The 12,714-nt window shown below is 47.1% G+C and overlaps 5 protein-coding genes across 5 annotated transcripts; 3 read left to right on the forward strand and 2 right to left on the reverse strand.

Annotated features, from left to right (window-relative positions):
• Positions 1 to 1,082: 1,082 nt before the first annotated feature.
• Positions 1,083 to 3,350, reverse strand: FSUBG_796 (beta-n-acetylhexosaminidase; the record flags this gene model as incomplete). The annotated part of the gene is made up of 1 exon (XM_036686318.1): positions 1,083 to 3,350. The coding sequence occupies one exon, from the start codon at positions 3,348 to 3,350 to the stop codon at positions 1,083 to 1,085; it is 2,268 nt and encodes a 755-aa protein (XP_036543812.1).
• Positions 3,351 to 3,943: 593 nt separating this feature from the next.
• On the reverse strand, positions 3,944 to 5,674 carry FSUBG_797 (uncharacterized protein; the record flags this gene model as incomplete). The annotated part of the gene is made up of 1 exon (XM_036686329.1): positions 3,944 to 5,674. One exon carries the CDS (start codon positions 5,672 to 5,674, stop codon positions 3,944 to 3,946), a length of 1,731 nt encoding a protein of 576 aa, XP_036543813.1.
• A 1,121-nt stretch (positions 5,675 to 6,795) lies between these two features.
• FSUBG_798 (GNT1 alphan-acetylglucosamine transferase) lies at positions 6,796 to 7,921 on the forward strand (the record flags this gene model as incomplete). Its single annotated transcript, XM_036686340.1, has 3 exons — positions 6,796 to 7,162; positions 7,211 to 7,803; positions 7,859 to 7,921. The coding sequence occupies 3 exons, from the start codon at positions 6,796 to 6,798 to the stop codon at positions 7,919 to 7,921; spliced, it is 1,023 nt and encodes a 340-aa protein (XP_036543814.1).
• A 531-nt stretch (positions 7,922 to 8,452) lies between these two features.
• FSUBG_799 (uncharacterized protein) lies at positions 8,453 to 9,031 on the forward strand (the record flags this gene model as incomplete). The annotated part of the gene is made up of 1 exon (XM_036686351.1): positions 8,453 to 9,031. The coding sequence occupies one exon, from the start codon at positions 8,453 to 8,455 to the stop codon at positions 9,029 to 9,031; it is 579 nt and encodes a 192-aa protein (XP_036543815.1).
• Positions 9,032 to 9,843: 812 nt separating this feature from the next.
• FSUBG_800 (ankyrin repeat domain protein) lies at positions 9,844 to 12,516 on the forward strand (the record flags this gene model as incomplete). The annotated part of the gene is made up of 1 exon (XM_036686364.1): positions 9,844 to 12,516. The coding sequence occupies one exon, from the start codon at positions 9,844 to 9,846 to the stop codon at positions 12,514 to 12,516; it is 2,673 nt and encodes an 890-aa protein (XP_036543816.1).
• Positions 12,517 to 12,714: the final 198 nt, after the last annotated feature.

Consider the following 12,714-nt stretch of genomic DNA (forward strand, 5'->3'; position numbering starts at 1 on the left):
GCTTTCTGGCCCCCCTACACAGTCCATTTACCTCTGCGCACACTCGGCCTGCTCTGTGATGATGCGGAAGTCTTCTGCAAGATAGACCTCTTTTTAAATCTCCACATCACCATCTTCTCCTCTCAAGGGCTCGACCACCGAAGCATCCACAAGTGTGCGCCCGACATTAACTTGCAACCCCTACTTTTGGCTTCAGCTGCTCTGCCTTGTGATAAATGAGAAATGCCCCGGAAATATCGACCAGAGTATCAGCCAGTTCCTTCGTTGTTAGTGGTCAGAGTCCCTGGAAGATCGAGCACAGAAGCCGAGATATGCTATAATGCCATTGAGGCCTGATATGAGCCAAGATGCGTCCATAAAGAAGTCCGAGAGTTGCAGGGAAGCCACAGCATCTCGCATATATCGGCTGTTGGTCTTGGCCTCATCGAGACGCAGACATGACTCTCCTCATGGGCTGGAGCTCACGACTCGCGATCCTTAGCTTCAATGGACAGCGACTCATAGTTACAAGGCTGTCAACGACGGAGGGTATTCTGCCGAGCAAACCAACATATAGAGTCTACGAAGCATCCATCTATTGTATCCACGAGACGGAAGACCAGGCCTGGTCCAGGGTCTTCAATGACTTTTTGGAAACCCCCAGAGCCATACGCGACGAAAAGATACAGCATACCCCCACCCAACACTTCATCGGCCAACTGAAAAGCCTCGCCAAACTGGGTCATTTCTGGGGTATCTGGTGGGGGGGGTGAATCTCCCTCGCTGTCTTTCACACATGATCTATCCATGGAGGAAAGTGGTGTGACCGTCGCGATGAGCTCTAGCCGTTCTCGAAGAAATCGATATCACTACAGGTTCTTTGTAGGGAGCAACGTGCCTGAGGCACGGCACATGGTAGGAGGAGGTAGACCTGTTTACTGGCCTCCAAAAATGTGGAGAGAGTCGATTCAAGATTCAAAGATGTAGATGCACCGTTGCCAGCGTCATAAGCCTATCTACTTCAAGAGCTCGCTGACCTTGAAGAGTGCAAGGAGCTTCAATGAATAATAACAAGATAGGGACTACATGACATGTGGGGTATTTCACGACGATACGAGTAACAAGCCTCCCACGACTAACCCTAACGTGATGAACGCTGAAGAAACGGAACACCGAACAGCATCATTCCCCTGAGGAACATCAGCACTCTCTTTTCCACCAGTTCCACCTACTTCCGTAAAGTTCGAACCCCCAGTCAACTCCAAACCCTCCAAGTCTCCCACAATCTTATCCAGCGGCGCAACAAACGCCATCTGACTCCAACTAAACTGCGTATTCCTCCCGCCATACACAAAGACTTCAAATCTCCCTACCACTTCACCGTCGATAAACACAACCGTTCCATGGAGGACGTCCGTCACCAATGTGATGTTAGCAGGAGTAGAGACCTTGACGGGTTTGTGCGTGGATGAAGTGTTAACCCAGATACGGCCTGGAGCCCCGGGGTCAAGACCGAGGGCATCGTCTTTAGTGACTTTGCGAAGGGGGTACTCCCATCCGTCAGCGGTGAAGACCATGTTTCCACCCTTATCGAGAGAGAGGATATTGTCGGGACCGGAGAGGGTGAATGGGCCTGTGATGGAGAGTGTGAGGGTGTAGTTCATCCCCTTGCTGCCGTGACCAAGATGAACTTTCTTTCCATCACTGTCTGAACGAGTCCACGATAGCAAGGTACCATTACCCCCAAGAGATAGCACCCTATCAAGATTCTGATCCGGAGCCCGAGGAGAGTAAAAGTCAATGCTACTATCACTCGTCTCCTCCACCAACTTCGGTCCACGACTCCCACTCCACGCCCTCCCTCCCACCACCGCAATACCCCTCCTCATAGAGTAATACGCTTCAAGCTGCGTACTCGCAGCAGGCCCATTATCATTCCACGCCGCCAACGTCGCACCCCTCAACCTCTCTTCATCACTCTTGAGCTGCAGACTTGCATTCACCGGGTTGAAATCAGCAGGTGTCCACTGCCATTTCTCCTTATCCGCAAAGTTGAAAACACGACTCTCGTTGAAGAACTGTGGATAACGTGCTGGGAGGATAGGCATGTGGTCGTTTTTGAGACTTGTGTAGGCCCACCAGTCTTGTGAGTTGATGACGTCGTAGCCGTCTTTGACGAGTTGTACGGGGTCGGATTGGCCGTATTGCCAGTGCTGGATGATGACGTTTTTATCAATGGTTTGATTTCGTTTCGATGGCTCGTGTGTGCCCCAGATTCGACTTCTTTTGTTGGCTGTGGAGTTTATGAAGCGGCTCATTTTGTTGACGAAGGTGATGTAGTCATCAGCAAGCTCGGTGTCGTATTCATCAGCACCAATATGGACTTCCTTCGTCTTGAACCATGGTAGAAACTCTTCCCAGATACTCTGTACTGTTGGTAAGGTATCCGGGTGCGTCAAGTTGAGCAAATCCTTCTTGGCCAGGGCAAGCTCGGGTTTCCACTTGGTAAGATACAAAGAATGACCTGGTGCCTCAATCTCCGGAATGACAGTTACTCCTCTGGAAGCACAGTGGCTCTGAAGGTCTGCGAAGTCGTCTTTCGATAAGGTCTCGTTCTCGCGTCCATGAAGAATACCCCTCAGCGATTTATCCTCCGGCAACAGTGAAAAATGCGAGTAGACATCCCTCCAACTCTCATTCTTGCCACGGTTCAGAGGATAGTTATCACTAAGATGATAATGAAACTCATTCATCTTGAAGAACGAAGCATAACTGCAAAGCTCCTTCAGGAAATCCTTAGAATACCACTTTCTCCCTGCATCAAGCATGTATCCTCTGGTAGCATAAGCCGGAGCATCTCGACCAAGTGTACTAGTAATTGTCCCGTTGCCAGCTAGGAGGAGTTGAAGAAATGTTCTGGTTCCCCACCACATTCCTCGAGCGCCTGATCCACCGATGAATACGCGATTGGAATTGATGATGATCTCGTAGCCTTCTGATGTTGATTTTCCGTTCTCATATGTGAGATCGGAAGATTCTCCGGTGTATGAACCAAGAGAGATTCCGCTGACATTGTTAGAGAGTGAGTCGACACGCTTCAGCGTCCAGTTGGATCCTGTGATCTTGGCGAGATCATCTTGAAAGGCGGCCGCAAACTCTTGGGCCGTGGGTGGAATCAGCGTAAGGCCATCTTTGTCTGAGACAGACGCAAACTTCTTATCGATGTATATAACATTCGGACTTGAATCAATAGACCAAGTCTCTTCCACAAAAGAGTCAGCTTTTTCAAGAATCGGGGGGATCAGGTCTTGTGCTACAGCCAGCAGAGGCGAAGCAAGCAGAATGCCTGCGACCAGATATTTCTTCAGCATGATGCCACTATGCTCAAACCCAAGATGCAAAGTGCAGGTTCCTTACTCCCATTGTAAATCAATCGGGGTTATCGTATGTTTTGTTTGTTGTTTGCCGATCTTGGTGAGATCTGGGTCTTGACTCCGCAACAAGTGCGGGGATGTTACTTGATTGCAACAACGCGGATGTAACTGTAACCATGAGCTCTTATCATCCATTCGCAAAAGATCCCGACGCGTACCTTCTTGTTTAAGCTTGGTCCTAAAGTTGGCTACCCTAGTCTTGTTTTAACTTTGACTATTCCGACTGCAAAGTGCAAAATGCTATGAGTTCGCGACCATTTCTTTAGCCAGGAATGCTGAGTCCATTCGGACTACAAGAGATACAGTGTATAATGAGTTTAAGCCGGCCTCTTGTGAAACCCAATTGAACAATCGTTACGGCGCCAGTGTTACCAAGTGCTCGGCGCAAACGACAAGGTTCATACGACGTGGTCTGACGACCGAGTTCTAGCGTGCAATGGATTGATTGAGTAATTATCTATTCTAATATAATCATTAATCGTACAAAGGAATCATTAACAACAGTTTCCGCTTTAAAGACACGCTCAAACTTATGCCAACTCATATCGCTGCGTCAATGGCCTCTTCTGCTGTGACTCATGAACATACATCTCATATACCCGCCTCTCTTCTGCTGACATCTCATATGGGGGCAACTTATGTCTAGGAACGTGCATCTCTTGCGGTGGCAGGTCACTAGGCCACTTTACCGAAAAGCCATCAGAGTTATCTTTATAAAGCGTCGGTCGAGTCTCAGACTGTTGGCCTTGAGCTCTACGGCGCCGTCGCCAGAAAAAGATTCCCAGACCAAGAGCGACGAGACACAGTGCAGCACCTGCACCAACAGCAATCCCGACCTTTGCGGCAGTCGGCATGGAAGGCTTCGATTCAGCTTCATCTTGTTCTGAGGGACTAGCCGCTTTGGTTGGAGTGCTCGATGGCGATGGCGCCGGCTTATCGTCCCAGACACCTTTCCATGAAGCTTCCCAGTCGTTTCCTCCCTTACTTATTGTCTTATCCTTAATACCTATTGACGTGACGTCCGTTGTGGCTTGAACTCTGGGGCCTGGTGCTTGGGCCAGCCACCAGCTGTTGGCGTCAGGATGCCAGTTCGCTCCGATAAAGGCATCTTGTAGAAACGACCGTCCGAGGACGTATCTTCCATTATTGTTTACATGGCATGGGAAGTAGGGGATAGGATTATCGACGATTGGCTCCGAAAGAGTGAGGTTGAGATGCATAAAAGGAACTCTGATCTTGACAGGGTCGGTGTTCGTATCTGATATAAATGAGAATGATAGAGCGGTCGCAGAGCTAACAATTTCGTCGTATTGGTCTGATTTTGTGTCCCAGATATAGAGACCAAGGTCGGAATCGAAGTTAACAGGAAGGTGTTCGGCGATGTTATCGCAAGTGGACTTTGGGAGGGTGAGATATGGAGAGCATCCGTCCACAGTGACTTTCAGACCGCTAGTGATAGAGGAGTTGCCCTTAGCCAGGAGGAAATTCTTGGATTTGGAAGTAAATGGCGAGTGGTTGCCAACACCTTCAATGGCAATGTCCCAAAGTGTGATACCGTCATCTCTCGGACTTCCGCTGAGCGTGAGCACTTCCCCAATAACGCGGTTCTTGTCGTAACCACCGAACCAGAAAGACCCGGCAACAGAGGGCGTGACGGACCCGATATGCATGCCATAAGAATTGGAGGGTGTGTACTCGTTCTCCCAAAACCATCCAGGTGGCATACTACCATTGGTAGCAGGTCTTCCATCGGGTTGTTCAAAAGATTGGTTAACCGATCCTGGACCGCCCAAGCTCAGACAACCCGCAAAGAAGGGAACGGTCTGACCACCTGGATATTTAATCTTTTGCGCGTCGAGCAAAGCGATAGTCGAGTTGATAGTGTTAATCTCGCCAAACATGATATCGTCTCTGTATCGAATACTCGTGTCGCCTTCGAGATTCACGCCCTGCATGAAATTATCAAGTTCCACGAGGATATTCAAGCCAGTTCGATCGCCGGTTCTTTTGTCGTAAGTACCTGCTTTAGAAGCATAGCAGGTTCCTCGTTCGCAGTAATCATCGCTGATAAGCCATGTTTCCCACGTCCCACCAGGATATAGGGAAATGGAAGTGGGACTGCTTCCAATCTGGACACTGACACCGCGCCAGGGACCATCAGGTCCAAATGTGTCGTCCGTCCATTGGATTTCTCGAGGGATTTGGGCAGCAGATGAGAGAATGATGAAGATAAACACTGGTAAGGTGACTTTCCAGGCCATGGTCAGCGACCCGCCTTTGGGAGGTATTAACGAAAGGATTAATAAGGTGGTGTAACAAAGAACGAAAGATAAAATTAAAAAAAAGATGGAAAGCAACGGAACATGAGCACATGCAACGAAAGTCACAGGAAAAGAGAAGGGAAAGAAAGAAACAGGCGGGACGAGGACATGACCATAATTAGAATTTGCAAGGCTCAACCAACACCATAACCAAGACTTGGGCGTCACCAGCTGAGCAACCTATCGCTGGCTGGTCAGATTGCCTTGGCCCACTTGGTCTTGTAAGAGAACAACCAACATGCATAAGGGATTCTCAGCCCAGGGCGCTCAGATATGTGACTATACCTTTACACACAGGATAAGCGCTGGAAATTTGACTGTGATGTGCCTCAATTAGGTACAGGTACTTGTTAGTGGCACCTGATGATTAAAAATACTGAGTTGGCCAGTTGGCTCAACCAACAAACATCAAGGCACAGGGAGCAGTTTCAGAAGAAGTGTGTGCCAAGTAAACAAGATATCATGTTATGAGGCATTAAAGGAAGAAATTGAATTGAAGCTTGACGAGAAGATGGTAAAGCAGAAATAACTTAAAGTTAAGCATAAATGAAGCTCGCGATAGTAATAGACTCCATACACTCGTAACTCAAAGCGAAGAAAAGATGGAAATCTCGCCATCGCGGTTAGACACCTGAAACGCCCTAAAATGACCGACCCCTGTCTCAGCGGTTAACGCCCCCAAATGGTTGGGCGTTGAAACATGGTGGGGAAGCCGGGGATTAGCGAGCAGCCACTCCATTTGCCAAGAAGCTATTGGCTAGCACAGCGCTTATCGACGATCACAGGGGTCTAAGCGCCCAAGACTGACGACGTGAACAATCGCATGTGCTGAGCGTTCTTCCTTTGTCTCCTGAACTGTTCATCGTCTGTTTTGCGTTCTGCTTTTAAGCATCAGTTGCCGTTCAAGCTTATTCCTTGATATGGGCACTCTTCCCTCTTTGAAACATCGTCCCTTTTTCCTTATCATCTCTCTGATTGCGGGTCAATCAGTTTCAGCCCACCTTCGAACATCTCATTCCTTAGCTCAAAGATTCAACAGCGTCCTGCTCTTCCATCTCATCATGTCATCAAAGCGCCATCGCGTTGTTTTTATCGCAGCTCTTACTACACTCTTTTTCTTCTACCTTCAAAGCCAAACAGGCCAAAGAACATCATCATGGCTATCACATGTCGAAAAAGACATTGACTGGTCGCGTTTCGCGTACACACAATATGTCACGAACAGCGAGTATTTGTGTAACTCACTTATGTTCTTTGAATCTCTGAAGCGTCACGGAAGTCGACCCGATCGTGTAATGATGGTTCCTGAAAGCATGCTTGAGCCAGAAATGGTCAACTCAAGTGATGCTTATCTGTTGAACAAAGCGCGCGACGAGTATAACGTCAAGCTTGTTCCGATCACCATTCAGACCAACTGGGCAGGTGACGGTGAGTAACCCTAATGGTACCAGAGAATATGACTGATTAGCTTTCCAGCTACCTGGGCAGACTCATACACCAAGCTTCTAGCATTTAACCAGACTAAGTACAATCGTGTGCTGTCCATCGACTCAGATTCTCTCCTGCTCCAAGCAATGGATGAACTGTTCTTCCTTCCAGATGCACCTGTAGCTATGCCTCGAGCATACTGGATATCCCCCGAGAAGGTCCTCTCATCACAACTCATGCTTATTCAGCCCTCGGAGATAGAGTTCTCCCGCATTATGAAAAGAGTGCAGTCAGTAAAGTCTGGCGAGTATGACATGGAAATTGTCAACCAGCTCTATGGCGACAGCGCCTTGATCTTTCCTCACCGCCGCTATGACCTACTCAGCGGCGAATTCCGCAACGACAAGCATGCTCACTACCTTGGTTCAGAGCTCGAGACCTGGGATCCTGCTGCGGCGTATAGCGAGGCTAAGTTAATTCACTTTTCGGATTGGCCGCTCCCAAAACCTTGGAAGCCTATGCCTGAGGAAGATAGACTTGCGGCACAACCAAATTGTACACAAACGACAAGCGGGGAAGAGGATTGTACTGCGAGAATAATTTGGAACTCACTGTATACTGACTTCAGAGCGAAGAGAAAGGTTTGTTCGACTCTCCCAGGTATCCTTTTTTAGCCTACTGACTCGTTCTCTTTAGGAAATATGTGATTATCGTGTGGAGACAAGAGAGTCTGCTGCAAGTGGAACGATGTTGGTCTAGAATCTAAGAGTATGATTGAGTCTGCCAGTAGGCCGACATCTGAATGGAATTTTGATAAACGGGGTATTGTACATGAAGAGTCTGAGTCAGGCCAAAAGTGATTATTTAGATAATGATGAACAGAGAATAGAGCTCAACTGAACGCTTTTCAATGTCCATCTTGTAGCGCAGAATTTTCACACTGAACTTAAGACTCATTTTTATTCAATGTATTTTGAACAGTTACTGAAAGATCTCAAGATAGATAGACATAGAAATAGACTGTGTTCTCTTTCAATTGCTTGGTGTGTTCGAGAATATCATAAAATTACAGAAGTGATCTCAAAAATATCAAGTACAAAAGCAAATATCAAAAATCTTTGTTGAACAAATGAACAGGCCCAAGCCATAATCAACGCTACTAAACAGCATATATAATCACATTCCCCCTTCTAACTTAACATACATTACCGAGCTATCAATTCTCAGCAAAAATTGCCTAAATTACCCCTCAACACCATCATTACGATAAAGTCTCTCTAGATATTCATCATGAATACCTTTAAAAACATCGCCCGGAAACTCAAGGAGCTTTCTACAAACCCCACCCCTAACTACAAACCTGTCAACCGTGCTAACCTCAAGGTTGTAGATGTCGTGACGGAAAACTTCTGGCCTAACATCCGGAAGCACATCCTCGCCGATGATTCGAACGCCAACTCCATGAAAGCCATCTGTTCCGTGTGCTGGGACGAACTACACGTAGCGTGTATCACCTCCGCCGAGGACAAACTCTCCACCGGTCTTGTTGCGCCTTGCGGCCACATCATGTGTCCTGCATGCTGGCCACGCAAGATTTCTGACCCGTCACACACTCTCTTCGAAGAGTGTCGAAAGTGCCCAGTTTGCGAGACTCTACTCGAGTGTTTCATTTGCCGTAAGGCTTGCGACAAATGGGTGATTCCCGCGCTTGGTGGGAAGGCTGCTATCGAGTTCTTGCCCAAGACAGCTCCGGAGTGTGGACGAGAGTACCGTCCTTACTGTAAGGGCTGTGCTAAGCCTTACCATGGGAAAGGAGATGGGTTTTGGTTTGGAAACTCTGAGGAGCGGGAGAGCGTGTATAGATCTTGAGTTTGAACCGGAAATGTGTAGGATAGGCTGAGGAGAGTTGGAGATATGCCTTATAGGCGGCAGTCACCTCCCTAGCAGTTAGCAGTGTTGCATTTTGAGGAAGCTTTAGGGCTTAGCGTCTAGATAGACTGAAAAATTGATTCGCATGATTTCAATGCTATATCTCCACCTTATTTTTGTATTTAATTACTCGACGACAAATCTCAAGCCAGTGGTGGTTACAGTTCCACTACGTAAATCATAATAATTTCTTGTGTCCCAAACTTACGATTTAATCCATTGACCGACTATGAGTTGTTTTCAATCAGAAGGAGAGCCTTAAATTCATACAATAATATATACTAAAGTAAAGGCTTAATAATGTCTAGAATGTAACAAAAGCATTATTTGTCGGAGGCAATGCTGGAGAAAACTTCAAATGGCCGAGACTAAGGGTCTTCTATCAAGTACTGCTATAGATCAATAAGAAAAGAAGTCAATAATACCACCGTATAGCGCTAGGTAGGCTATAGTTATAAGAACACGAAGCATAGTAAAAAGTTTTCTGTGGTTAGTTAACTTATGATCTATAGGCTATCGCCAATTGGTGGCTTCGAGGTTGGTCTAACTGAGCTACCAAGCGAAGATAAGGGTGCTTGGAGGCTTTGTTGAAATGCAAGTTCCAATGGGGCGGAGTACCTAACTCCTGTAGCAACTCCGCAACTTGTTGATCAATCAATTCCTCCGGCGCTACAGCGTTTAAATACCCGACCATAACCATCATTTTAGCACTTGGAGATCAAACTTGAAATGATGAAGAGCTTCAGACAAGTATGGCCCACCTTACATTGGATTTGATCGAGCGCCAGCTGGACATTAGTAAGGAGAAGGTTATCGACATCACATCACATCTCCCGCAAAACGTCAACGAAGCTTACGAAAGGATACTGTGCAGAACCTTTAGCAAAGAAAAGGCAACCAGAATGTTACATCTCATCATTGCTGCAGACCGCCCTCTTACAGTGGGCGAAATGATCGTTGCCCTCGAGCTTCAGCAGCATCACCAGTCTATTGATGATATCGAAATAGAGCCCGAAGGCCGCTTCCGTGAAAAGATTAGGGACATCTGCGGATTGGTCACCGTTAGCGAATCACGAATCTTCCTTCTTCATCAGACTGTCAAGGAGTTTCTGATTTCCATAAACCACGCTGAGCCGGCTAGTTTAAGCTGGAAGCACTCAGTACTCGTGCAGGATCCTAATTTGACCCTGACTTATGTCTGCGTCTGGTGTCTTCAATTAGACCATTCGACGAAAGGGCGGCAGAGTACCAATTCAAGGGCCTTGACACATACCTCAAGAAACTCATTTTTCAACTATGCAGCTAAACACTGGGCTAATCATTTCAACCGGCTATCAGTTAGCAATCAGAAGAAGATGACAAACTTGGCACTCGAGATTTGTGACGATCGAGGTCCTTGCTTCTTGGCTTGGTCCCAAGTTTATTGGCTAAGTCGGCATGGCCAGTTCGTTTCAGGGTTCACGACTTTGATGGCAGCATCTTACTTTGGACTTGAACCAGTTCTGAGACGCATCATCAAGACTCAATACTCTCAGTTGAACAGAAAAGACGAGACTTACCACAAATCGGCGTTATCTTGGGCAGCAGGTAACGGCCACGATGGTGTTGTGGAACAACTAATCCGTGGCTTATCGATTGGCCCTCGGTCCTTGAAAATGGTCCTTCGACGAGGGGCCAATGTCAACGAGTTGGATTCAGAAAATCGAACGCCTCTTACTTATGCTATCTGGAATGGACATCTATCAGTCGTTCACCGCTTGGTCGAAGCTGGCGCGTGGGTTGACGTGCCCGATGTCTTGGGAGGAACACCCACCTCGTACGCGGTCACAAGCGGAAATTCTGGAATAAAAGCTTTGCTTGTGCGAGGAAATGTTCCTAGAGATCCAAATCATAAGGAAGGGGGAAAGCTTCTATTGTCTGCAGCCAAGTATGGCCACATCAACGTGGTGAGAGTACTCGTGGAAGCTAAAGAAACAAACATTAATCTCAAGGATGGTGAAGGCTGGACTCCACTGATGTGGGCTATCAACTATAGACATAACAGAATCATCAAGCTTCTCCTGGAGCACAAAGCAGAGGTTAATATCAGGGACAGGGCCGGGATGACACCCCTTCACTTCGCTACCCGATACGGCCAATTCGAAGTAGCAAAACTAATACTGCAAACCGGGCGCGCTGATGTTAACATGCCAGATTTGACTGGGCTGACCCCCTTGCACCAAACTGCTCGTTGGAAACAGGATGATATTGCTCAGTTGATCCTTAGGACAGGGGTGGCGAACATCGCTGCCAGAGTACATGGGAAAGATCCTGCATACTCTTGGGTTATTCGATACAATTCTTGCTCGACTCTTAAACTGATGTTTGATCTTTATGATGATAACGTTAGCGTTCAAGATTGTGCAATGGCGATCTTTGAGAGTGACAACGAGTGTTTAGACCAGGAGTGGGCCGACAAGCTGAAAGTCTTGCTGAAATCGAGGAAGATAGATATCAGTATGTGTGATGATAAAGGCGAAAATATCTTGCATAGAGCTGTCACAAAAAGATCATATGAAATGATCAAGGAGATTCTTGCAACAGAAAAAGCGCCTACCAACAGCCGAAATAGCCGTGGGCTTACGCCTCTCGCACTGGCTTGTTTGACTCTAGACTCGGACGCAGTGTCTCCGTTATTGGAAGCCGATTCAGTGGACCTAAACATAGCCGACAACAATGGATATACACCACTTCATCACGCTGTTCAGGAGCATTCAGCTCCCATTACTAGCGCTCTAATCGCAACGGGAAAGGCGAGTGTTGACATGAAGAATAGAGACGGCCGCACACCACTCTCTTTGGCTTGTCTGAGCGGCAACACAACCTTGGCAAAGTATTTCCTTCATAGTCCTCTGGTTAACATCAACGCCCAGGACAAGTATGGGAGAACACCTGCTCATAACTGTGTTTTGATGGGGGACGTGAATATGTTGCGCCTGATTTTGCGAACAGGTCGAGCGAATCTCAATGTGGTGGATAACCTCTGGCATACCCCAATACTGCTTGCTGCTTACCGGTGTCAATGGCAAATTGTATTTCTGTTGCTGAAATACAAACAGGCCATTAACATGAAGGATCGTAAAGGAAGGACAGTGCTATTCTGGGCCATTATACACCGACAAGCAGATGTAGTTAGGCTGTTGATATCACTAGAGCAAACCGACCTCAATGTCCGAGATGAGGAAGGACTTACACCATTGTCTCATGCCGCTCAACAAGGGAATGAAGAGATAATCCGGATCCTATTTGATGACCCCTACATCGAAGTTGAGGTCGAAGATAATACCGGCATGACTGCACTGGGACATGCTGCAAAAGGGGGGGCATTTGGGGGCTGTCGAATTGCTTTTGAAAGAGGGCAACGCAAAGCTATTAACAAGGGATGATAGCGGGAGAATTCTTCTTGCTCTGGCTGCGGCTGATTCCATGAAAGTAAAGAACTAGTTTTGGATATAATCCCAGTCTAGAAAGGTGTTACTTAGTTACATTGTAGCAGATAGTACTAAGCACTCTTATCTTCTGAACATAAGGCGAAACACCGAGTATGTTGGACAGGAACCCAGCTGGCTTTTGTTTCCTTTCTT

The sequence above is a fragment of the Fusarium subglutinans genome, assembly GCF_013396075.1.
Source record: "Fusarium subglutinans strain NRRL 66333 chromosome Unknown NRRL66333_c0000003, whole genome shotgun sequence".
Taxonomy (NCBI): domain Eukaryota; kingdom Fungi; phylum Ascomycota; class Sordariomycetes; order Hypocreales; family Nectriaceae; genus Fusarium; species Fusarium subglutinans.